The 27,686-nt window shown below is 43.5% G+C and overlaps 1 protein-coding gene across 2 annotated transcripts in view; it reads right to left on the reverse strand.

The window, feature by feature from the left end:
* The window catches only part of ZBTB44 (zinc finger and BTB domain containing 44), a 37,105-nt gene extending 9,629 nt beyond the window's left edge, over positions 1 to 27,476 (reverse strand). Inside the window, exons 1-4 of one of the 2 annotated variants that reach the window (XM_021525794.2) lie at positions 27,365 to 27,476; positions 8,868 to 9,937; positions 5,157 to 5,241; positions 131 to 294 (exon numbers count right to left, since the gene is read on the reverse strand). In XM_021525794.2, coding sequence (XP_021381469.1) covers positions 131 to 294; positions 5,157 to 5,241; positions 8,868 to 9,885 — 1,267 coding nt within the window. In that variant the 5' untranslated portion in view covers positions 9,886 to 9,937; positions 27,365 to 27,476. The remainder of the gene's footprint in view (positions 1 to 130; positions 295 to 5,156; positions 5,242 to 8,867; positions 9,938 to 27,364) is intronic. The other variant, XM_021525795.2, reaches the window with a different exon arrangement.
* Positions 27,477 to 27,686: the final 210 nt, after the last annotated feature.

Consider the following 27,686-nt stretch of genomic DNA (forward strand, 5'->3'; position numbering starts at 1 on the left):
GACAAACCTCTACGCAGTCTTTCTGAAATGAACTCTCAAGCACTTGGCAGGTGAGTGAAAAGCTGCATTAGTACAGCTGCTGCAGAGCGAGGCTGTGAGTCAGGAATTGGGGAACAGGGGTGTTTCTTACCTGAGTGGATAAGCATGTGTTGTTTTAGGTTCTGGATGCGAGTGAAGCGCACCCCACACGTGGGACACTGAAAGGGTCTGTCGGGGCCGTTTGGGCTGGGCCTCTCTGTGCTGCTGGTGGAAGGAGCAATGTAGAGTTGGTAGGGATACTGAACGTTCTCCAGACTACAAAGAAAAAAGGCACTCGTTTCAAAACAAGCAGAGAAATGACCCAAGAAGCCTCGTCCATGAAAATCTGAACCTTAAGGGCTTTTGTGTGTGAGAAGGAAGAGATTGGCATGTCACATTTCTGCTGAAATTTCATTTATTCTGGAAATCTCTGGGGCTGTAGCAATGTGTCTGATCTGCACCTGAAGTCTTCCAGTCACTGACTCTGCACATCTGAGCACACCCAGGGAATAAGCTCAGAATTCTGTTTCTTTGAGCAACAGGCCTGATCACAACTACAAACTGAACATTATTTTCCAGGCATGGGCATTTTCTCCAGCACATCAATGACTTGCAATCACTAAACAGTCCCTGAGGAAGAGTTTATAGAGCTGAGCAAATGAAAAGCAAAGGAGCATTTTGCAGCTCCAGTGATATTTACAAATGAAATTAAGGCAAATTAATTTTTCATCTCAATCCATGTTCCATCAACAAATACTAGTATCTATAACTGCATTTTCTAAGTTTAAAATATTAATCTAATGAAGCAATACTTGCTCCTTGTCTGATTCAAAGAGCTCCACGAGCAGAGCTCCACTGCTGTGTTTAAAGAACAGCACATGGACTGCAATGAGGAACAATTTAACTTTCAAAGTAATTTATTTAAAACTGACTAATTGCTCCTCCATAGCCTCCAGCTGCAAACTGTTTAAGGGAACTATAGTGCTCTAATCCAAGTCCTCTGGCAAGGAACTTGCTAAAGGCACAGTGAAATAAGAACAAATCTGCTGGTACAGACATGGGAACAACAGGGTTTGTACTCATCCGGGGTTTCCCTTCCCTGAGCATTGAGGTCTGTATTTTTGGTGAAATAGTAATTTCAGCTGCTCCCAGCCTGCTGAAAGATCAGCCATCACTGGCAGCAGGGAACTGCTCTGACCCTCACTATTCATTCCGTGGCCAGCACATTGCAACTTTAGCTTTACTAAACTGAAATGTCTGATGTGTCCTGAGAAAAGATATGGTATTTCCTCACAGTCAGAAAGTTTTCCTAACTGAGGAAATCCTTCTGCTGCTCTGCTTCCCCCTAAAGCCCAGAGGGCTGACTTCAGGGTTATGCTAGATTTGGGGATTTCTAACACTCACACAAATGAAATTGCACAAATACATTTTCCTAGGCATCATACAAAAATTCACAAAGCAGTGCAGCACAGGAGGGCAAGAACTAGGATCTTCTCTTTAAAATCAACACTTAAACTGTGTTTACTCTGGAAAAGGATGTCACTACAACTGTGAAGACAGGGGGTATCTGAATTCTGAGTGCAGAATTCTCAGCAGCAGAAGTTCCAGCTGTAAAATTTATCTGGAGAGAAAGCATCAGGTATCTCCTGATACACACAAGATTAAAGAGTTTCCTGTAGGAGTTTAGTTATCACTCAGTCTGTAAAACCCTAAGGATTTCTGATCTCACATGGCACTGGAGGAAGATTTACACTAAAGAAGACATTTTCTTGTCCTTGACTTTTTATACACAGTAGGGTACCAAAGCTGTGGAAAACAGAGATGCTGACAGACTTGTTCTGTGATAAAGGGAGTATTTGGAAGAGCAAAGTCACTAACTCCTGTCCTGGGCCTGGCAGAATGGAGCTCTTTGCAATTTTGAGGTCTAAAAAACATCAACTGAGGCTTTTTGAAATAAATGAGAGTATTTTAAACATAGGTTCTGATTTTTCTTACCAAATTCCTGACCAACTCTGGCACTCCACTTCCTTTTTTATACATGTAGTGTGCTCAAATAAGAATAACATTTGGGTTTTGTGACAACAAAGAATTTCATCTTCTGCTGACATGTTCCTTAGGTCCTGCCTCCCTCACTCCTGTGTTAGGGGACTGTGAGGAGGCACAGGCACGTTGTGCTCCTGGAGCTTTCTCAGGAGACACTCAAAGTAGGGCAGCAGCCAGGAGCCAGAGCTCTCCTTTTGTTTCCAGCTCTCCGGGCTTGCTCACCCTCCATGCCTGTGCTGGTGCCACCTCCTCCCCTGGAGAAGTGCAATGGGCACAGCTCCATAGAAGGAATTGGAAATAAAGTCTGGTTCTTTAATTCATCCACCTTTCATGATGAGGAGGGCTGATTAAAGCAGATCTAGTGGGAATCAAGAGGCTCTCCAGCTATCAGTGCCTGCCTTGTCTTTTCCCATGCTCACACTGCCAGCAGGGTGAAATACCTATTTGGTGACATAACTTAGCACCGTGAAGAGATTTTATTTGAAACGCTATTAGATTTTCTCTCACTATTAGATTTTCTCTCCCCTGCTTCTTTTCCCCCACATTTACTTAATTTTTCATGACTTGCAATTTGTGATCAATATGGCATTTAACAGTTGAGATTTGACATCTCCAAGAATTGCTGTACCAGCTACACAGAGATAAAGGTTTCAAATGTTTTCACTGAAATATCCGACTTGCACATTTTCTTCTTTTCACCCTGAGATTATTTACATATTTAACTATGCAGAACTAAACTCTGACAAACATGAATGCCAAAATGCCAGTGAACATAGAAGTGTTAGTTATTTGCAAATAACTATTATTTTAGAGAAGTGGAGGTTCTCATTCTATTGGATCAGAGAGACCTTTTTTAACTTTTATAACTGAGCAACTCCTTTTTAAGTGCAGCCACAAACTGATACAGAGACCAACTGTTAAAGCAGGCAAGATTAGAAAAGTGTTTAACAATCCAAATGTGAAATACCAGAGAAAGAATAGATCAGACTTCTCTGGAAAAGTAATTTTAATACTTAACAGATTCCTGTGTGCCTATTATGCTGACAACAATTACATGTGACCTACTGTTTATGAAACACTGATTATGCAGGAGGCCAAATTAATGATGTTAATTATTTAAGACAGAAACTCAAGAGATAGGACATCTTAGTTTTTGAAATGTTTATGATTCTTCCCACAGTGACACAGATGTAATATTGAGAGACCTTTAGAGGGACTAGTCTTTTGCTTTGTTTTAGAAGTAGAAATGTAATATAAGCTTATTACAATATACATTTTTTAGTATTAATTTGCACACAACTGATTTTGACATTTTGATAATTTCTAGTAATAAAGAAATGTACACTATGGAGTTAAAGGTCCATGAAACATTCAAACAGTTTGGGAGGGAAATTTTCTCCATCTGTACAATGTATTGATTGATTTTTTTTTTCTGATTCAGATACAGAATCATGTTTTACTTTATTCAGAATTCTTATGCCCCCAAAAGTGTGTGCTGAAATTGCTGCACAGTGAACAACAGGCCACATTTAATGGCTGCTGTGCCTATCCCATGCTTGAAATGGGAATTTAGGTCACGCTTGAAGGGCTGTCCCAGTGTATTTGAATGCACTGACAAGACAAATACACACACACCCCTGAAAGGAAGCTGCTCAGGTCCTGGAAGCACCATTTTACACATTTAACTGGTTCTTGGAATCAGAGCATTCTTGATGCTTTTATTTGAATTTATAAAATAAATCACTTGGTAGTTCTGGAGTCTAAAATCTCCACGACTCTTAGTTCACTTGTAGCTATTGAAACAACGTCCAAATTCGAGTTCATTTTGCTGATACTTCTGTCACTCTGAGATAAATTATTTTCAAACTGGGGCACAAATAAGGTAAATATTCTTTCCTTCTCTACATTTAAGAGATATTTTAGTGGGAATTTTCAGTATGTTTAAAGAATTTTTTAAATTTTGAATTTTCTATGCAGTTTGTGCTGAAGCGCTGCAGTTTTATGGGAAATTTCTGAAATTATCCACTGCTGAAAATATGTGTGCCACTTGACTTCAGAATTACAGGTTTAAAAGCCTGGATTAGTTCAAGTGCAACATGTGCTCCTACTATTAATTCAACCCTTAAGTGCCGGGTGTTATTTTTATACTCAGGTTTGTTAGCAGATAGATAAAATCTTCTATGTCATCCAAAAAGTCTTATCTAAGCAGTTATTTTCCCTTTTTCAGGGATAGATTTTAGCTGGAAATGACAGGAAAGATTTTATAAGCTATGAAAATGCATCTCTTGGTTATTATCTCTATAGGGAGCTTCTCTTGACACAATTTCTGGAACAACTTCCAAAGGTTCACACTTCTTCCTCAGACCCACTTGTCTTACAAACCCCTGCAAAAACCAATTTGGAAAAACATGCTGAGAGAGGGGAGAGCTAAGGACTGGGAATCAGAGCAGTTGAGAGCAGCCCTGTGTGCCATGTGTGGGTACCTCACTTGTCTCTAACAGAACCATGATGTCTCTTTGACCAAACAGACTCAGTTTAGTTTGGTTTTCTCTGCCAACCTTCCCCTTATAAGGGATTCCCTTAATAAATCACTCAGCTCAGCACAGTAAAAGCCTGCTAAATATTTACAGCAAGTGCCACACAGCATCTTGGTAAGAAGCTACAGGCAGAAAGTTTGGGGGAAGAGATTTAAGGCTGCTCTGCCTCTCCTGTGGCTTGCAGTAGGGGGGTTCTGGTGAAGTCAGGACTAGGTCCTTGTTTTCAGTTTGTTGCTTTAGCATGCATGTTTCACATAAAGGTTTAATTAAAATTTATTAATACAGAGCAATGATGAAGCAACAGCAAGAACAGGACTATCTTTCTTCACCAGTGCTGCCTGGAAATAGATAGGAAACAAAAAGCAACGAGTAAGCAGATTCTGACTTTCATCACCTACGTTCTTCTAAAGCATCTGGCCCTCCAGGCACTGATTGTACTTTGATCAACACAGAGAACTTGCTGTAGGAACAACTAAACACTGTGGGATTAAGGCTGGGGAGGTTGATTACAGCACAGCACTTGGTGCAGAACACTTTGCACACCAGGTTGGTACATACCGATCGTCATCGTCTGCATGAGCGTTAGTGCCAGAGGTGCTTTGGAGTGTGGGCAATCCCTCTGTAACCCCCTCATCTATTGAGCCTAGGCAAAGAAAAAAAGGCAATTTAATGCAAAAAGCTGTTCAAAAAGGGTTGGGGGGCAGTTAAATACACATCAAGCTTGCTTTCTCTAATCTCTGATAGGCACTGCTTCCTGGGTGATAAGATAATAAAAGTGTCTTGGGAAAGTAATTTAGAACACTCAGAAGCAACTTGCTCCAAATCAGCTTCTCTCTGCACAGATTACCCAGTAAATTGACAATTCAATAAAGGGCACATATTTGGTACACCTAGAAAATGGAAATGTTAACTACAGCCAGTTTTCAAAACACATCCAGTACTAGCACTGTAAAGCAGAAATGTTACATTCACCTAAAGGGACTATTTTGTCAAATTTTCAAGACTTTCTGAGCAATAAGAAGTTCAAACCTGCTACACCAAATGGCTTTTGTGGTCCAAATCATCCATAAATATATTAATTGATAATGTCCTCATGTATTGATAAGCAGCTGAGACAGGAAGAGCCCTCTGGGAAATCAGAAATGCAACATAAAAGACCCAACACCTGTTTGTTAGAGAAATGCACAAACAAAGCTACTCCAGAGCTCTGCTCAGTTCACCAGCATGGGGCACATGTAGCTCAAGGGCTTGGGGAAGAGAATGCAATGGAAATGCAGCACAAAAACAAACCCACACTTCATTCACTGATGGGGCTGTTGCTCATCTCTCATCACCACCAGAGTCTGGCCAAGCAGCCTCTGGATCTCCCCCACTGAACCAGGGGACATGAGGACAGGTGGGGAAGGAAATTTCTCTCCCTACTCCACCTCGAGGACAAGCAAAGCACAGGACAGCCCAGCTACTCTTGCTGCTGGGGTGAAACCATTCTGCTTTCTAAGAGAGAACAGCATCTGAATCTGGGGACCCTAAAACTCACCAGGAAAATCAACAGAATTAGGTGTACACTGGTAAGTGTCAGAGAAAATGGAAAACCAAAAAGAAGGAACAAAGATGTGAAAGGTGAAGCAAAAAATGTGCATATTCTGTCAAAAATAATGAGAGACCTTCCTAAAGTGAGAGATTCTTGTCTTAATGTGATGCCATGTTATGGGGCCAGTGACAAGAGGAAAATTGCAGCTCTGGCAGCTTCACAATTAGTAAAATAAAAATTTTGAATTTTGTTAAGAGGTGATAAACTATACTTGGGAAATTCATCAGCTAAGCAATCTATAAAGTTATAAAAGTTACTCCTGTTCTGATTTATCCTTCTTTTTCATGAAATACTTACATGACAGTCTACTGAAAAACAAGCCCAAGTGCTCTTGGGTTTAATTTCATGCCTTCACCTCTCAAATGCCAAAAGTGCTAATGAGTTATGAGAGTATCTTCTCAGACACAGCTGTTTTGTAACCATAATGATTTATTTATCAAGTCCCTGCTCCAGATATTTTATAATACATCTCCTTCCGTATTATAAAGTGCTTCCAAATATAATAAATTGCAAATGAACAATTCCTAGATTTCCCGAAGAGTGAATAAGAGCTTTCTGCAATATCAGAGAGAGGCAAGAATGTTTTTGTAAATGCACTATAAAACACTGAGATAAATATATGCAATTATATGAGGAAAATGTGTTCAGGGGAGAAAAAGCTGTACTTTAACAAATCTTGCTGTCTCCATTTGCTATTCTTACATTACTGCATAAAGCAATGCATTTTTGGGAGGTAAAAAGTGCTTTCTAGCTACAAAGTGTGCTGTATCATAACTGTGCTAAAAAGCAAGAACACTGTTTCCCTTTATAGCAAAACATGAATAAAAACCATTCTGAGGATGGTTATTATGCCAAGACCACTAAATATTAATTCAAACATATTCAAAGACAAAGAGCAGATTTGTACTTTAAAGATTTTTCCCTGGCACATTTTTCTTCTCTCTGCAGCTGTTTTAAGGCAGAACATGTTGTACTAAGAGCAATGACAGATATTTAAGTTTAAAAATTATAATCACTAAAGCCTGAAATCCTCTGCACCCTGCACACAAAACTACTCATCTGGGATCTGCAGTTTTCACCCAGTTTGTTCTTTAAGCTGCCTTGGTGCAATACTTATTTATATATTTATGATATCTATCACTTGATATGCTATTTTTAACATTCCCAAATCATTACTGCTTCTTTTTCTATTTTGTCGGTGATGATATAATTACTTTGATGAAATAATTTGCATCTCTTATCACATGGCCCTGGCAAAGTCTTTCCATTCTGACTGCAATGAGTTAAAAACTGAATCAAAGAAAACCTGTTTTTGAACAAGGACCACTTTTCCTGGTGACTCCACAGCAAACAAATAGTTTCTTTTAGTTTTTAATTTATGCAATATTTTTGCAAACTACATTTAAAGATTTAGAGTTAAACTATAAGACATTAAGTCTGTTCCCCAGCAAAGCTAAACATCCTTGTCTCCAATAAAGAAAACATTTTCATTTGGAAAAAGCATTACAATCTAAAATATCAACATGTGAGCTATACAAACTGGACAACAATCCAGCAGCAAAGGATAGCATAAATGGGAAATATTTTCATTTCTTTTTAGTGAACAGTTTGGCACTGAGTGTGTATTGCAGCTCTGGAGGATCAGCCTGATCTCACTTTCTCCAGGGATGTCACAGTGCTGCAATGACCAAAGCAAATGAAAAATGCAGACTACAAGGCTACAACTCTTTACTGTGTTGTAGTTTATTTAATTCCTTAATGGGGGCAGCCTTTTACATACACATTATTTGAATGAAGCAGAGCAGTGCCTTTGCCATTCTTACAATCTTCAAACAGAACAGGCATTATTAAAAATCTTTCAGTAAACAAACTCTGCTGAGCACAGCTCAAGCCACTTGAGAGTAAAATAGCTGACTTGGGCAAAAATTTGATAATTAAATTAGAAATATTGCAAAAGCTCTATCTTCTGATTTACTAAAAGCCATTCAATGCATTCTGTGCAGAGGAAAAAAGGGATTATTCCAGTAACCTTTAAGTATTAGCTCTTAATAAAGAACAGCTTGCTATAAGATCCCAAAACTGGTTTCAAATTGTCTTTTATGGAAAAAAGATTTATCTCAGCAACAAGCAGCATTTGAAGAAGCAACTTGAGAATCAAATCCCACAGAAATGGAAAGATTCTCAATATTATGACTGTGTGGTTTTATTTTTGTCTGGGGCATTAAGATGACAGTGTTTCAGCACTTATTTTGCAAATCCTCTTACAAAGGCTCTCTGTCATGATTATACAAGATTTGATGTCTGATGCAAAGCACTATTCTAACCCTTTGTGGCTGCAGGCACAAGCTTTTCAAATCTGACGCTGCAGCTCAGATGAGATCGTGCCTTTTGGCACTAATGAAAGCAGAATTAAGTTTCCCCAGTCAGGCAACTAGAAGTAGAAAGGAGTTATCAACCTCTGCTGAATAAAGAGAGTTACCACAGGCTCACCATTCTCAGCTGCCTTCTGCAAAGTTACTTAAAAAACTCCAAGTTTATGTGTAACATTTCAAAAATCAGGGGAAAAAAAGGGAGTTTCACATAAGTAAAGCATGAAAACCCACGAGGCAGATTTCCTCCAATAAAGTCCCCAGTGCTCACGTGCCAGCTGGGATACGTAACTGCAGAAATGGTCATACCTATAGATGAAGACTGAGGGCTGATCAGGAGATCCTCCTGCACTTGCTCACTCCCCGGAACCGTCTGCTGGTCACTCAGGGAGCTCTGGGATGCGCTCACAGGCTGCGACACCTCCTCGTGAACCTCCTCATCACTCAGCCTTTCCACCTTGACTCGCACGTCCTCCTCGATCACCAGCGGAGAACTGGCTTTGGTGCTCTCACAAGTCACATAATCCGCCATCCTCCTGCTGGACTCGGAGGGCCCAGGCATTTCCAAAGTCCTAGAGTTCTCCGCCTGCTTCACCTTTTCTGACTGAAGTCTTCGATCAATTCCAAAAGGAAAAGTCCAGGGAAAAGCTAAGGACGAGTCCACGGGCTGATTTCTGGACTCTGGGTAGGAAGTGGAAGGATTGAGCACTTGGGGGGAGCTGGTTTGTGTGTTGCACTTGAGGGGGCTCTCAGGAGACATGACGATGTAGCTTTTGCGCTTTCTCCGAGACTCCCGGCAAACGGGAATGGTTCTTTCCACCACGCTGCACTCGGAGGAGACGGGAGACAGGCTGCCGTCCCGGGAGGTGAAATTGCAGTTTGCACTGTTCTCCTGCCCTGCATCCAGCACCTTCTCCTGCTGGCTGTTGGGTGTATTCCATAAAATGCTGGACTTCATGAACTCCGAGCACGTGCTGGCCACGCTGAACATCTGCATGTAGCTGGCGGCGGCCAGCACGTCGATGATGTTCTCGGTGTTAATGGAGAGCGTGGCTGTGTACGCGTACTCCAGGAGGGGGATGAAGCCCGTCACCGTCACGTGGTGCAGGTCCAACACGCTCTTGCTCTCGTCCTCTGCTTGGCCAACGAGTTTGGAGCGGAAGAAGTCGCTGCAGGCGGCCAGAACCACCTTGTGCGCCCTGAAGATCTTGTCCTGGACGCGGATGGTGATGTCGCAGAAGTGGCCGTCGTTCCGGAGCATGTTCAGCTTCCCCAGCATCTCCTGACTGTGAGCAGGGGAGTTATGAGTGAATGTTTTAACACCCATTTTTAGATGGTTCTCTTAGCTTTCTTCCCACATATGACAGATCAAAGGTATCCTGAAATATAAAGAGGAAAACTGTCATTTCCATCTCTGAAAGTAAAAGTCAAGGGGATTCGTGATTGTAAGACTCTGTGCAAAGAAAATTCATCTGAATCCTCTAAGGCCAAGTCCCTCTAAGATCCAGACCGTGCAAGGGACTAACTCCACAGAAATGCAATTACTTGTAATTTTCATAATCACAGATAAAATTATTTGCAATCTAGCCCTACCACCTTCCATACATCTATTTATCTATATCTCCCTATACCTACAGGGGTATTTCTCCCTCTCTACATTCCTGCTATGCATACTCAAAATCAAATTCCCAACACAGTTCAAAAAAATGTTTGTAATACTAAAAAAAAGGCATTTTAAAAACTGTTATCTATGAAGAAACCTGTATTTTTATTTTCTTGGCCCAGAAAGCTGTTGTTCACAGTTCTTAAACCTGACAGAGTATTGAAAAGTCAGGTTGAGTCAACAAGGGTGCAGGAGTAAGCAAATCTCCCAGGGAAGGTATTTAATACCAGAAACACTTTAGAGAAACTACAGCATGAATTTTCAGAGGCCAGAGTTCAAACTACTAAACATAAAACAACAGTTGCCAATAGGTCTGATTTCCTGCTGTAGTGCAGGTATTGATTACCTAAAGCTGCTTTTAACAGTTTTAAACTAGGATCAGAATTTATTGAAAATTCCTTCACAAACACAATGCAATATAAACCTCAAAGGAAAGTTTAAATTTAAATCAAATAGACATAAACTGATTTTATGTACGAGATAAATAAAACAAGGAGGGCAACTTCTTTCTCCTGAAAAACACAAACCTGCCTTCTTGGGGACCAGTTCTCTCCATGTGGGAGCAAACTCAAATGTGTTTTGTGCAAGGTCTTGATGAGAATGTTTGACCCCTGGATTTCCCCAAAAATTTCAGAAACATTTCACTGTGAAGGGAACATAAACCACAGTGTTTTACCTGCTTAAGCCCCTTCCAAGCCTCCATGGAAGCTTTCTGTGTTGTATATGCCTCATACAATTAACACGACACAGAATTATCTCACTGGTTAAGCATCAACAACATAAGTGGGTTTGATTCATTCCTGGAGTCAGCCAGCTTCTGCACATCATCCTGCTTTCCCTTCCATATAAATAACAAATTCCATGCTTGCAAATGGCTCACGTGGAGCTTCACAGAGCAACTGCAAGTGTGGAATAACTTACCCCAAATGTGACACATTGAAACAGCAGCTGTCACAGCCCACCTGGGCTACAGACATTTACACTTGGCAGCTTCTTGTTCCTGGGTTTTCACTTTTGATACTCAAACCTTGCAGACAGAGGAACCCTAACTGTTCAAGAGAACAGACTAACTAACACCTGATAATATATATAAAGTCTGGTGGAAACTGTAAGGGCTATTTGGGTTTAAAATGAAATTTCACACTGCTGCAGAGGAAGAAGTTAAGCACAAGCAAAACACTCCCTTCACTGAAAGAAAACGGATTGACCTCAAGAGGCATCTGAATATCCAGACTCTTTGTTCTCCAGCACGAATCAAATGAAAAACACATTTCATTGATCTCAGACCAACACACTACAGCAAAATCTTGTAACAGCATATTCAGAAATGGCCTTTGGATCCCCTTCCTTCTGAAATCCCGGGCACTGCAGCTGTTCCTTGGCACATCAGAAATCCACAACTGCTTGTGTTCAGCAGAAGCACAAGAAGAACACATTCACAAGGACTAGCCATGGAATAATTTGGTATTTAGAAATAGTACCAATACATCGATATAAACAAGGAGAAAAACCTCAGAGCAATCCTCCCAGTTCTTTCAGGCCCAAAGGACAAACCCATTTTCCTCTCTGTTCTTCTGAACAAGAAATGCTCAGCACTCCAGCCCCAAAGTGAGAGCTCGATTCTGCTGCCCTGCTCTGAACCATTCCTTATCCTGCTGCCCCCCTCCCGCTGCCTCTCCCCTCTTCTGGCTTCCTTTCCCCTTCTCCTTTCATCTTTTGCTTCCTTAACCTTGATCTGATTACAGAATTTAGAATAAAATAGCGGAAGTCAATGATGTGCAATAAATTGATTTAAATTTATTACAGGAGCAGTGTTCCTGCCATGAATGTGGGATATTGCTCTGTTAAATCACTTCTGTAAAATGACTTTCACCCTCATTGCACTGACACCTCCATTCAAACAAGTGGCTCCCACCCAGGTCTCTGTGTGAACAAGGAGCATGCACAAATGCTATTTTCAGGAAAATCCAAAGGGTCAGGCTGAGGAGGAGAAAAAATATCAGTTCCTTACAGTTAACGATGTAGTAAAAACATCAAATATTTTTAGAAAGTAATTTAAACAGTATGAAAGTATTTTGCACATGAAAAGATGAGTGTGCTAAAGCACAGCCAGGTTATACAATTGTTCAATCCTCTTTCCAACCTTTCAGTGGCACAAGGCACTTTGATAGCTGCACTCAATTCACAGTGACCTGAGAGGGTAAAGGGCTGCAACATTACAGCTTCAACCCAAGTCCATCATCTCTGTATTATCACCATTTCAAAATAGCACTTTGGCAGGTCTTATTTCCCATTTGGAGGCAGTCCCTGACAGCAGCTCTTGGATGCCACATCCAAGAACTAAATATACCCACGCCCTTGGGAATGCTGGGGTGGGGACAGCAAGGTGCACACCTAAACTAAGTGGTAAGTGGGCTGGAAAAGCTGTTAATTTTGGAGCCACAAACCATTCTCTAGGCAGGGACCAGGGATGGTATCACAGAGAGTGGGGCTCCTCCTCCCACAACACATTTCAAACCTCTCCAGAAACACAGCAAAATTCAAAGACACTTTCACAAGTTTTAAAAATACTCACAGTGGGACACTTCAGCCCATATTTAATGGGCTGTATTTAACTTTGACACAGACGTTTACAGTTAGAGAGAATGGTTTTTCCAGTATACATTGTCACCCTGGAAACATATGAGAAATCACCATCTCAGATGCATCCCTGAACAAGGTGAGAATTCAAACGTGAGCACTTCAGGGCATCCAGAGCAAGGACAATTTTGTCCACTGTTAGCCAAAAGCAGTCTGAAGGGATGTGCTACTGTACCAAAGGCTTTGTATAATTAATTTGAAAATTAGTTGGTTTTTTTTAACTCCTAGGAGCACAAATGAAGACACGACCTTTAAGCAGTTTGGAGTAACTCAGCTCATTCTCACTGTTTCAAGGCTACTGAAATGCAAGTTTTAGCAACAGCTACCAGGGCACATACACTGTTTGGGGATTCAACAGGTGTCAAGTTTCCGAGCTTAGAAACAGCAAAGATGAAACTGTACACTGTAAGTGTAATGTTATAATGTAATGAAACTGTGAATGGAAATGAAACTGTATTGGAATTCAAAAATATTGCTTATGCAACCTATCTACTTCCATGTACACAAAATTTAGCTCCTTATTCACCTGCTTCCTAATGTTATGGCTCAAATAATTGGGCATGAAACATGGTATCTATTTTAGAAGAGTCAGTGAATCAAACTCAGGGTGCTGTCTGCATTCAGTTTCTCACTTACTCACATCATTACAAAACAAATGTCACTTTTAGCACCACAAAACCACCACCCTACCTTTAGCCTCTCTATCCTGATCTGTGGCAATTTACAGCACGAAAACACCAACTTTTTCTGAGCACTGAAACCAACAGACTGTATTCCACTTTGTAGCCACATAAGTCCTGAAAACAATTAGGAGATTCCCACTCTGGTGCTCACCAAGCTCTCAGATACATTAATCCAACTGTGAGCCCATGGTGTAAATCAGGTTATTGGCTAGTTTTTTATATTATTATTTACTTTTAATGCCGATCATTCCTTGGGCACTGGTTAGAGCAGCAGAGTAAAGACAGATCTTTCACGGGGATAAACATGTGACCTGGAGCATTTTATCTCTGTCATCTCACTGCAGTACACAGGTACCAGCACCCCTCACATCCTCAAATCAACTGGTTAGTATAATTAAGTATAATTAAGTTCATAATTGAATCAGAACTACTGCTTCAATCAGAACTAACTACAAGTCTGCTATTTCTATTTCTATCTCTATCTAAACACACATCTGTTTTCCCAACAGCAGCTGGCCTAATATCTCCACAATGAATCTTGTCCTGGTTCACTTCACAAAACTGCTGGCTAGAGCTACCACACCATCCTAGTTTTAAATCAATCAACAGCATTTTCTAAACTTTATTTGAAATCATATCTTATCTCAGGTTAGTGAACCTAGTTTGACCTCAACCCAGCACTGCCAAGCCTGACAGTATTCATGTAGACGAGGCAAACAGAGGTTTCTGTGCTCAAAATGACATCAGCGTGGCATTCACTTTGGAGCCCTGGAATCCCTGGAATGCAAACCTGTAACCTTTGGCTGCAGTGGATGAGTGGACCAGGGAAATGACCCATTCTGGGAAGTATGCTGGGCTTGAGAACTTCAATTTCCTCCAGGACAGCAGATTCCAAACTGTGAGTGCACAAAGGAGCCAGTGTTCAGGAGCTACTGCACAAACCCTGTTATGTTAAACATGAAAGAGATGCCAAGCTCCAGCCTGGACTGGGGTGAGGTGATGGCACAGCCTGCAAACCATGGGGAGCACTCAGTGCTGGGCTTGACTCATTCCTTGGTCTCTCAGTCCAGCAACCAGACTCTGACTGTCCAAGCCATCTCACTGAAATATCCCAAGCACTGACATTGCCTCTCTGTCCCTTTCCTCACAGCTTCTCAGAAGAGAACAATTTTCAGGCATTTTCTGTTTTTTTTTTTTTAAAGAGTTTGGAGGTGTTTTGTTCTAGGCTAGGGCTCAAGCTGTACCTTGAACACTCACTTCCCTGGGAGGATCTCTCTGCCCACCAAGAGTGGCTGACGACAGGTAAGGAACTCCAGAGAACTTCACTTGGGAGCTGGAATGGAAGAGAAATTTCACCTAACAAACTGAAAGCTGAAATACTACAACCCACCTATTTATTGTTAGCAGTTAATACTCCCCTTCACAGCAGAAGGCATATAAAGAGTGTGTTGTGCTTTCCCAATGTACTCCAAAAATACTGCACTTCACAAGACCATGTATTTTGTACAGACTGGGGTTTTGGCACACCACTGTTGGCAAGTTCATGTGCCAGAGCTGTTGAGGCCAGTGACTTCATGACCATTAGTGTTGCTCACAGAAAGCATTTGTTGGGTGCTCTGTACTCACTCCCTAGCCTGCTTCTTTGTTCCACACATAATTTTTATCTTTTTCTTTTTTTTTGCTTTCCAGGGATGCTACAATGGCAAATTGGTTCATAAGCAGCCAACTTCTTCCTCTGAAAAAACTCCTTGCAAAGGGACTTTCCAAATTCTAGAATTTAGATCTTCCTAAATGTTAGATACAGCCCAGCAGAAGCTGCTGCTGAAAGGTGGCAGGCAGTACTCCAGAACCAGACTTCAGCTCCATGAGGGAGACTAATACACTATCAGGAAGCAGCCATGGTTCAAACTGATCCAGGTCAATGGAAATAACCTACATAATTATCAGAGGCTCTGAATGTTTATCACTCCCAGAAAATGACAATAAGCTACTCTCATTCCCCAATTTTAAATGGATTTGTAAACATTTAGGTAAGTTTCTCATGAGTGCTGTAAGAGCTGAGGTTCACAAAGTCAACACACTGAGGCTGCAACTCTTCACAAAAAATTGCTGAGAAGATTTGCACATCTGGAAATCCTAAGCTGTGACAGGGCCTACCACCATTTTTGGTAGCAACCAAGGTAAAGCTCTTCAGGGCAGGGAAGAGATCAGGGCAAAAGCACACAGTATTTCTTTACTGCAAGTCCTCCAACAGACCAGGCAGGAACAGTGTTTCTCTGCAAAGGACAAGGTGAAAAGCATCCAGCAGCTCTTCCAAAATAATTACCCAGGAAAAGGGCAGGCCCAGAGTGTCCATGAAATACGTGTTTGGTATTCCTAACAGATCTCTGCAGTTTCCCCCAAATTAAACCCTGCAATAATAGCAAACAAAAGCTTTGACTGTAGCATGGCACAAGGAGAAAGCAGATGTGTGCAGCCATGGCAAAGCCCCAGCTCACAGCTACAGCTCTGACTCACGCTGTCACTGCTATCAAAAACATTAATCTTTCATGGGGATAGGAAAAAACTGACTCAGATCATGGAAAAATGCATTTGCATGATGCAAATCTAGTAGGTGCATTTTAATTCCCAGGGCTGGTGAAGGCATTGAGACAAGTAGTGGGGTGCCAAACCCATCAATTTGCTCTACAGAATGGTTTTATTGTACAGTGGAGATGGGATGTCAGCTGCAACAGAACACTTCTGAAAGGATAAAATTAGAAAACATTTACATACACATTTTAAGGGAACAGTACCAACAGACTTTCCCCAAGCAGAAGAGCACAGATTATCTTAGACTGGTTTGCATGAGTGGAACTTCAGCTGAGTGTTGGATCCGGGAGCTCGCACCCCTCCTCTTGGAGGTGCCAAGGCTCCCAGCCACTCATCACCCCTGCAATTTATCACTCAAAACCAGCCTCTGCTTTTGGCAACAATGCCTTAATCACTGTTAGCTTTTTGGTGAAAGTTTATCTAATTAACTTTGCAATGCGTATTCCTACACAAGAGAGAGCAAAACATCTCCCTACTCTGGCATTCTGTTTTAATTCTTACCAGCAGCAAGGTGTGAGATATGGTCAGACACTGCAGCATCCCTGCAATCCACTTCTACACCTTCCTGGTATTTGATTTTAACTTCCCTTGCCAAAAGATGGACAACCAACACCTTAGCATGTCCTTCCTATTCCTCTGTGCATTTGCAGATTTTTTTATTTTTACACCATGGATATTAAGCACAATGGCTGCTGTTAAAGCAATATGAACTAAGAACAAATCAGAAATATTTACTTAATTCCAAATATCTCAGTTGTCCTCATTCAAAACTATAAAATTAAAAAAAAAAAAAGGTTTAGTTTCCAAAGTGAGATGACCAAAGTCTTCCTCATGTCACAAGACTGTCTGAGCATATGAAAGTCAAAAAAAAAAAACCCCAAAACATCTACTGTGATGAAAAAGAGGTATATGTGTGTCTACTGCTTTTATTTTAGAATATTGAAACCAACACAAACATATCAGAGAACTGTTGCTTCTGTACTGTGAGGTCACAGCAAAGGAAGAGCTGAAAACCATTAGTTAAACCATCACTATTTTTCAGGAGTTGCTGTTTCTACATTTAAGGTGAAGCACAATGTGTTTTAGGGATTTTTGTTTGTTTTCCTGATTTGTCATTTGCACGGGAATTAAACTGGATGTAAAAATTCAGCAGTTGTGCTCTGACAGTGTGAGAGGAGATTTTACAGAGAGCCTGTGTGGGCTGATAGGAGAATTACAGCCTGCAGAGAGCCCAGCACACGGCACAAGATGGGAATGTGCACACCCAAACCAAGCCAAGCCAAACCTGCTGATCAAAGGGGTCCCACAAACCTTCAGAAACTTTCCAATGACAGAACAGAACATGGCACAGAACTTACCTATTTGGGCTGATGCATCTTCCAGAGTGTTTCTGCAGAGTGTATCTGTTTGAAAGCCCCAGGCATGTCCTGGAACTCAGAGTGGAGCTCTCCCATCGGGCAGAATTAAGCACTCATCTGTCTGACTATAATAATTACAGATTCCAAGGCCACATTCATTAACTTCACCAGCAGCCACGTACTTGCAGCAGACTCCCATGCAGCTCTGGCTTGTCATTTCCTCATGAAAATGACACTTCTACATTTATTCTTGTCCCCTATCAACCCTTATATATGTGGCCTACAGGAAGGGGCCTGCAGGACTTTCTCCTGTCTGACCTCAAATTGGCAGCAGAGTTTAATTCTACTTCAATTCCCTCTTTTTAATTTTTATGGCAGGAATTGCACATCAGTTATGTCTCAGGAAAATGCGAGTTGTGCTCACTGCAGCTGATGGACTCACAGCTGCCATGAAGCAGGTCTAGAGTGAAAACAGATAAATGGAGACATTATTGACTGCAGAAATGTCACAGGGCTGGAAGTTAAGTTATCCATAGTGAAGTTTCAACTGCTAAATGCTCCCACTGGCTTCAGAGCAATGGAAATTCATCTGCACAGCTCTGTAAATGGCCGTGGCTGATCACAGACCCTCCTGAGTGATGGGAAAAGCTGTGAGCTGGCAAGAGCTTGTAATCCAAACGCTTGGGAATGCCTGACAGCCAACCTGGAGCTCTGAACGTAGGCACTGAGTGTGCTGGATTAATGCAGCAAGATTAAAGCACAGCTACAACTCCTGGAGCAGATAAAACTTGCAGATTAAATGTCATGTTGTAGGTGTGTAAAACATGTTGGCGCTTCTTTCATTAGAAGCCAGTCTAAAAGTGTTTCCATTAGATGCTGCTGTGATTAAATAGTGATACTTTAATTCCCAGGGAAAAGGTGTCAGTGAACCAGGAGAAGAGGCAGGACTGTTCAAAGACTGCCTCATTTTGTGGTGCACACCTGCAAATAAGCTTGGCAACATTAGCACTATGATAATTTCATCTCTCAAATATTTAATGTACAAGGTCTGATTATTAAAAAATATAGAGCTGTTTTAATCTCTCAAAGATACATGATTGCAGGTGTTTGTATACAAGTGCACAAATCCAGTCAATGAAAACAAACTGAAGAAAAAAAGAATGAAGAATAAGAAAACAAACAGAAATTGGGATACCACCTGTGTTTACTGAAGTTAGTGTCTCAAGCTGAATTGATAATGTATTTTTCAGAGAGAGGAAAAGCCAGCTATGATGAGAACTTCATTAAATGTTTGACTAACATGACAAATAGAGCTGTTAGTGCAAACACACAGATGAACAGACAAACTGAAGGTAAAGAGCCAGCTGAAAGAAATTCATGTACTTGGATAACAGATTAAAAGAATTCACCTATGGAGTGCCTTAAGAACTCATTTCAGCAAAGATCTCCAAGACACTGGCTCAGAAAATGCTGATCAAAAGGTTAAGGTGTATCATCAGCACCACACACAAAAACAAATGACTGAGAACTGGAATCCCAGGAACAGAACAAAACTCATGGGAAATCCAAGAGTATGAATTTAACATTTGGCACAATACATTAGGGATCTAGAACAAACTTGGGCTGTGAACTGGAAGCTCATGGGTTAACAGTGACTTTGGAGTAAGATCTCCATACTGTTAAATTAAATTTACAGCTAAGTAAAAGGCACACAGAACACCAGCCTACTGCAATGCCTCATTTCTTGCCCGTTTTTTGTCAATATCTATTTTAACCTCCTGAAAGAGTCTCAAGAAGGGGGTCTTGGTGTATTTTTCTTCTCTGTGCAGCTGTCCCTTAACGTGTCTGCAAAGTAAACTGTGCTTAGATCTTCTCAGAGCATCTTCCTTTACCATTTTTCAGCAGGGACACTGGAGCAGCCAGAACTGACAGGGAACACATCGAGGGCACTGAGCAGCACAACAGCTCTTAAGCTCAGCATCTAATTAAAAGCAGAGATTACAATAATCAGGGCAGGACAGCAGGGCCTGCTGTATGTAAACTGATCTGACGCCACACACTGCTTTTCTGCAACAGTAAGATGTTTCCTAAGATCATTTACAGATAGAGAAAGAAGATATATGTCCTTTTTTTAAGACTTTCTGCCTTTCTACATAACTGAAATTTGCTGGCTCCAACAAAACCCATGTTTCATGCAACAGTGATACTCTGAAATAAGATTTATCTGGGGAGAATTGCCTTGTTTTCCTCAGCCATGACAGGTTTTTGAGTTTTGGTGTGATCATTTGAAGTCATCACTTCTGGAGAACAGAATGTTACCATTCACTACTTCAAAGGGCCCAGATTTAACTTGTTGCTTTTTTGAAGCTGCAGCATAGTGCAGAAAGTTTATGTGCCTAATATAGCTTTCACATGGTTGAATAAGCAAACCAGATAAATGCCACCTTCCCCAGCCTCTGGTGCTTTAAACTCTGCATTGTAGGAATCTCACGTTAGCATTCCTTACAGCACATAAAAGCAATTTTCTGACAGCACTTAAAACTGAGGCTTGTTTAACAATATGAGCAGGAACTGTGAAAACGTCTTGTTCCACACTGAACTACCTTCATTCTCATAATAAAAATTAATGTGTGAACTTCACTAGACAGTGCTTTGGAATACTTCACAGCAACCTGTACTTTTGGTTTTCACCAATTCCCCAAAAAACCACATGATCAAACTACTAAATGTGCCATCAATATATGAAACAAATCTGCACTTCTCTATTTTTGGGGGGATTTTTTTGGTAGAATAAAAGCAACAAGTGAACTGAGTCCTCATCATATCCTTATGCAGGGAAGTGCCTCAGAATGTAATCAGCTTACAGTGAATGGGCTGATGTGTTACAGCCCTAAGGCACACATTCAGATTTAACCACGCTTTCCATGGCACTCTTCATGCATAATTTTTATGGGATCTCAGCAACTTTTTTGTACTTTTGCTTCATGCAAATTCAGGTTAAGTTTTTCCCGAATTTCTTAGTGTAGAGAAGCTGTTAGATGACCATTTCCCACTTTGTAATAAAAAGCGAGGCTGCAGTTTTATAGTCCTTGGTCTTTAACAACAGTACAAAACCCCCCAGTTTAATATTAGATTTTCTAAGTACTGCAAATGGCCAAAAAATGTCCATATATTACTTTCATTTGCACGTGGCAGCAACTGCAGCAACCTGTTAATTTAAACTAATTCCAAAAAACTATTTTTTCTTGTTTTACCATGGCTACCCACAGCATTTGAGCCTTCACTTTCAGAAGCTCTGCAAGCATATCAACAAGAAGTCAGGAAAAACACACATGAAGACTACCCAAGCCAGCCTCCCAGATTAGTCACAAAAGCAAAAATCTCCAACTCCTTTCTGGTGATGGCATGTGGAAGAAATAGCAGGAAAAATGACACAGCAAAGCAGTATGGCTCAAGATTGTTTTGGTAGCACTACTCCTCTGGATCCCTGAAAGAGTCAAAAAGACAAAAATAACAAAACTCTCCTATCTGTTGGTCCCCACACATTATTTTTCCCTCCCTCCAAGGCAAAATCAGGGGTGCATTACACAAAAGCAACCAAAGTGCAGAGTCCCTCCTCTCCACTATCCCAAACCATGCCTCCCACCCCACTGTGCTCCCTCCTGACCCTGGAAACCACTCTCCCTTGTCTCCTCATTTGACAGAAATAAGAGACTGGAAGGCACACCACAAACAGTAGGTTTGTCACAACCAAATTTGGCTAAGTGCTAGTTTTTACTAGTTCAGCACAAAGCTTACCTGTCAACTGACTGGTTGTTTGAAATATTCAGGCTTATTACACAAAATGACAGCTTTTCTCTCCCACTTTTATTCCAGGAAGCATTACACTCTAATGAAATCCACATTAACTATAATAAATGATTTTTTTCTGAAGGGCAGTGCATATCTGAACTCTCCCTGAAGCACAGCAGCCCTATAAACACCCTCAGTGCTGGAAGCAACACTGAAGAAAAAGCTCAGTAAAGAGCAGAAGGAAAGATCAAGGCAAAGTCTCACATCCTGTGTGATCCGAGGAGGAGAACAGGCACTGCTAATCCAGCCAGCATGGACTGCTGCCAGCTGCCAAGGTGTCACAGACACATCAACAACAGCCACCTTCCCAACGGAAGCAGCTAGAAAGAATCCTCAACAAGTTCAAGCAAGGCAGGAATGTGGTTGTGTCATCACCCTTTCAGCACTACGTGTACCTTGATTTTCCTAATGACTCATTTATGCAGATAAATGCCTAAAAGGAGTTCTTTTTGGCTTCAAAACCTAAAAGTGCTTGTATTTATCCACAAATCACGTTATCAGGTGAGCAGCTACTCCAGAGGCTGGAGCTGCCTGCCCTTGTATGGCCAAAGCTGGCCTGGCAGAACCATATCCACGGTTCATGCTGGGCATAAGGGGAGTTTTGTGGGGTTTTTTTAAAACTCCAGCATATTTACTAACATTTTACAGAAACTTCTGACAGCAGGTTTTCAAAACAGGGGTATTTATCCACTTGAAAAAACCAAAACAAGACGTTGAAAGAAAGCTGCAGGAACTGTCAGACCACAGAGCTTTAACACTGCCAGTATCTGTCCCCAACAAGGGAGCAATGTGTCCCTTAACCCAGCAGTTACTCCCAAACCCACGAGTAATTTCTGGGGCTCTCAGCTCTCCATAGGACACGGCACATTCATGCTTCCAATGCCTTCCAACTTAACTCTGGCAAGTATCCACCACAACTGTAGTTTTTTCCATAATGCTCTCTTGGTAATATCCAAATACAAAATGCCTTATCAACGGCCATCTGTAGCTGTATTTATAAACTAAGATCTTCTTCAGTATCTGTATTTCCACTACAATATCTCTCACTGTGATTACTGAGTTCATTCGCACTTTGAACAGAAAACATTACACATAGTAAATGTTTATAATATTATCACAGAGGAGCTACAAAGTATCCCTTTATTAGAAAGCACGTCTCCCTTTATTCAGTCTTCTTGGGTAAAGCAAGCAAACAAATGTGGCCAAATCACCTCAAAACAATAGCAGAGCTCAAAGGAAAAAAAAACAAACAAGTGATGTAGAGCTGCCTCTGCAGACAGATGTACTAAACAGACTGGGACAATGCAGCAGAGAGAAAACTGAGACCTGTAAAATTACAAATGAGGTGCTGATGCAAAAAAGATTCTTTATTCTTTCTCGTACTACAAAAAGTACGAGGGATTCAATGAGATTATAGTTTAAAAAGAAGCAAAATGCCCCAGAAGCCAGGTATTATTTTTGTACAAGTTGAGGGATTCATCACAGGGTGTTCTGTGGAAGCTCCAGGTATAAACTGTTGGAAATGTTTTGGCAATTCCCTCAAGGACAGGCCCTACAGGCTCTGCCAGCACAGACCCCTTGCTCCGGCCACTCGAAACCCGGAGCTGGGGATGGTGCCTGAGCTGCCTGGGCTTGCTGCTGCACTCTCCCCTAATGATTTACTCGTGGCCACTGTCACAGACCACATGCTGAGCCCAGGACACTTTCTGCAGCACTTATTATCCCATCCTTCACATGCTCTGCTAAATCTACTCATGTGAAATAATTATTTCCCCAGCTCTAAAGCAGAACGCATTAAGAACACGCTATTTACAAATAATGCACAGTTTAAGTCACTTCCTTAACTTGATTAAATGGAATGTAAGAATTGAATGAAATGCTGAGCGTTTACATTTCCTGACACCCCATTTTATCAGGTTTGCAGCTCATTTCCTACCACCACCATTTCATTTCAGCACCTTGCACAAAGCAATCCTAGACACCTGCTTTCATCCAGTGAAACCATTAGAAGAATCAATTTGCTCTCCAAGGCAAGGAGAGTGATGGGCTCCTGTGTTTACTTAGCAATAAGCACACAACTATTTAATTAGATGTAGATGCTGGAAACTGCATCTTTGAAGCAACAGCCACTGCCAGAGAATGAAGCATTTCAATTTGTTGCATAAATCAATGTTTTCAGTAGGTTTTTTTCTGCTTGTAACTGCTGACTTCCATATGGAAAGAGTGTCACAGGTAGAGGCACATCTCCCACCCAGTTTGGCTCCTGCACCCTCCCACAACAGTTCTTGGAAGAAACAAGCAATTAAGTTGCTGCCCCTTCTCAGCCACAGCGATTCCAAGATTGATGTCGTATTTCAAGCGACAGACTGTGAACACGCTCTGCAACCGTGGCATTTAATTTAGAAGTCAGCACTTGACACATTGAAGTATTTGGAATTCCTGAAGTCTGGCTGTCTGCACAGTTGCATAATTTGAGCAGGGATAACCTACTTATAACCGGGAGAGGGAGAAGAATGTCAACAGACAATCCTTTCTACGTCAGGGGACATCTCCTTCCTCGTCACAGGCCAGCAAAAGTACCACTGCTTTCTCACAGGTTTATTTTCTTTTTCTTTCAGCTAGTGGATTATAATTCCTAAAAGGAGTGAAGCTAACATATATCACCAGACACTCTCCTAGGAACATACTCAGATGTTCTCAAAGCTCACTGAAAAACAAGTTTAGCAGATATAATGGATGAGGCCAGTGAAAATATTGTGAAATATCCCATACAAGTGTGAAGGACCCAAGACTTGATGCTGGCCACACAAACACCTCACCAGGCACAAGCAACACAGAAAGACCATAAAGATACAAAATCTCCTTCCAGCAAGTCATGGGATACAACCAAACCCAAGGTCTGGGTGGCTGTTCAGCCTGGGACGGGGGAGCTGTTTTGCTTTTGATCCTCCTGGCAAACAGCTGGGCAGACCCTCGGAGCAGCACAGTTCTCCAGGGGCACTGCAGAATGAAAGCACCCCTTTGGAAAGTGCCAGAGATCATGATTTACCTCCTGTTGCAACAAACATGGCAAGGATTCAGTTTCACCCTCTGACTACTCCTCTTACGTACTGCAGAGGAATATGTAAGGACAGTCTCTCCCCGCCAAACCTCACAGTCAGAGAGGCAGGAATTCTCTCACCCTGTAAACAAAAGCAGGGCAAAACCTCCCAGGCATGATCCTTCCTCAGCATCCATGCATCATCCACCTGGGGAGACTAAAGTGGGGCTGGAAATTCCCTTCCCATGGAAAGAGACTGCTTGGAGAGTAAGCACCAATTAAAGCTTTGGATTAAAACCAGCTGTTTAAATAGAAGTAGTCCCAAGGGAGAGGCTCTTAGAGCATTGTAACTGGTTCCTGGAATAAACAGCTGGACATCAATGGAGGCAATTACACTGGGAGAGCTGTGTCTGAGCTGCCAGGTTCAGCTTCACCTCCTTCAATAGCTGCACTTAAACCCAGGCAAGGTCTCCAGGCTCATCACACCTTGGCTCTGCATCAGTGTAGACATCAAGCTGCAGCAGGAGACCTCGAGGGCAGAAGAAAAGCATACCCAATTCCCTGAAAGACTCCTGGGTGCTGGTCTGTGACCTGCCTGCACAGGACTCATTCCCACTCAGCATCACCCTGCAGGGTCCAGAGAGCAGGGCCACATGTGACAAAGAACCACCAGCTCATCTATGGAAACGTCCAGCTTGGAGCCAGGGATCAGCTCAGCAGTGAACTGGGTGACCTCTACCTCAGTAGGAGCTGCCATGTGGATACCCTGGTGAACACACCCCAAGAATAAGTAAAATAAAAATTCTAAAAAGGGAAAGGAAAGGCCTTGTATCAGGCAGAAGCACAGAAGGAAAGCAGGGTAAACATGTGGCTAAGAAAACTGAGAAACTTCCCACGAGTGTGGGAAACCCAGAGTATCAGGTGAGGACAGTAATGATTCTAGAAACATCCCAAAATGGTTTGGGTTGGAAGGGACCTTAAAGATCACGTCCAACTCCCCTGCCATAGGCAGGGACACCTTCCACTAGCCCAGGCTGCTCCAAGGCCTGTCCAGCCTGGCCTGGAATGGTCCCAGGGATCCAGGGCCAGCCACAGCTTCTCTGGGCACCCTGTGCCAGGGCCTCAGCACCCTCCCTGGGAAGAATTTATTCCCAATATCCCATCTAAGCGTGCCCTCCATCATCTGAAGCCATTCCCCCTTGTCCCGTCACTCCATCGCTTTGTCTAAGTCACTCTCCTGCTTGCCTGGAAACTCTTCAGGCACTGGAAGGGGCTCTAAGGTCTCAGAAAAAAATCCCACAGTGGACAAATGATTCATATGACCAGAAAAATCGAGAAAGTGATGGTATTTTAGACTCATGGGATGTGCTAACACCTAGGAAGTGCACACACTACTTGATTTTCATCTGCTGGACTGCTCAAAAAAAACCCTCAAAGTCAAAGTACAAACCAAGGTAGGCTTAACCTGAGTCTCCCACTGCAGGGCCCAGGAAGGAAAAGGGGAAGTTTCAGCCATGGAAGATGTAACAGGCAAGGACCAGAGATGGGGACAGGGCTGACCTCCCTGGCACGTGCAGCAGGGAGGTGATGAGAGCAAGCATGAGAACAGCTGGCACCTGGCATCTGTGGGAACATCCAAGATGTGAAAGGACACAGGCTGGAAACCTCCACATGCATGAGGAATGCCTGCCTGCAGCAAGGCTGCTGGCCTGCACCTTCCCTGAGGGGTGCCAACACCCCCAGGGCGGGCTGCAGTGGGCAGGATAGCCCTGGTGAGGCTATGGTTGAGGAAGATAGCCCTGATAGCCCTGGTGAGTGTGGAGGAGGAGCCACACAGCCCTCAGCATCGGGCAGAGGAGCTGGGCTGCAGCACTCATCCCTTAGGCTCTGCAGGAGGATGTGTCTTTGTGGGTGGGGAAAACCTCAGCAGCTTTTGCAGCCAGGCAGGAGCCCCCTGAGGTGTGGGATTTAACAGGCTGTGCTGGTCAAGCAGCGAGTTCATGCCATGGAAACAGGTAGAGCAGATTTTGGGAGGCACCAGTACCCTGTGTGTGTGTTAAAAGAGACAACAGGCTTTTGGCAAGCAAGAACCAGATGATACACTCCCAAAATCTGCTGATTATGTTTATATAGGAAAATGACTCTGGAGAGATGGAAGGAGAGCAGAAAAGCACGAAGCAGTTGCTGGCAGATGAGCACTGTGACACCCTCTCGGTGCATGGACACAGAGGCAGCGCAGCAGACCCTGGCAGATGGACGCTAAGGAATACGCAGAAGGGGCTGTTGTAGGGAAAAAACAAACAACAACAAAGGGACAGAAGCGCTGCCTCACGACTAGTGGGAATCCCTCTATTTCCTCCCATAAGCCGGCACTGGAGGCAGCAGGTATCCCGTTGGGATGCAGGAAACAACACAACTTCCCCCCCACCCCAGCCCTCGGAACTCCAGGTTCGCGTTGTGCCCGCAGGCTTCGGCAGCGCTGCGGCTCCCCCGGGGCAGGGACAGCCCGGAGGGGACAACACCGGCACCGGGACACCCCGGGCACGGGACACGGGGCACGGGACATCCCCAAACAACGGAGCGCGGGGCAGGGGACATCCCAGAGGGAGGTGATGCCCCAAAGCAGCGGCAGGAGGGACAGGGGACACCCCCGCAGGGAGGTGACACCCCCAAACACCGGCACCGGAGCCGCCCCCGCCGCGGGAACCCTCGGAGCGGCGCGGGGCTGAGCCGGCCCCGCGGGAGGGGGACACACCGGCTGTGCACCGCGCAATGGGATCCCCCGGGGGGGAGAGCGCGGCCCCGGGGCCGCGGGGCACGGACGGGAAACACGAGGGGAGGGACGGGACGGGTCCGAAAGGGAGGGAGAGGGGCCGGAGCCGGTTCCCCCCCGCCCCCCGCCCCCGAGGGGCACCAGCGGCCGCCGCGCCACCGACCGGCCCCCTCCCGCTCCAGGCCCGGCCGCGCTCCCCGGTTACCTGCGGGCGGTCGGTGAGGCCGGGCCGCTATCTGGGGGCCATGGCGGCGGGGCCGGGAGGCGGCGGGACGAGCGGGATGCTGTGGGGGGGGCGGAGGCCGCCGCCTCCCCCTCAGGCGGCGCGCGGGAAACCCGGGGGAGGGGGGGGCGGGGGGGGGGGGAGCGGGGGGCGCGCGACCCCCCCGCGCGGCGGGGCGTGAGGGGCGCGCGCGCGGCGCGGGCACGCGGGGGGGGGCGCGGGGGGGGGCGGGGGGGGCGGGGGGAGCGCGCGCGCCTCCGTCCGAGCTCCCGCGCGCGCCGCCCGGGCACTTTGTTTGTGTCCC

The sequence above is a fragment of the Lonchura striata genome, chromosome 23 (genome assembly GCF_046129695.1).
Source record: "Lonchura striata isolate bLonStr1 chromosome 23, bLonStr1.mat, whole genome shotgun sequence".
NCBI classification, from domain to species: domain Eukaryota; kingdom Metazoa; phylum Chordata; class Aves; order Passeriformes; family Estrildidae; genus Lonchura; species Lonchura striata.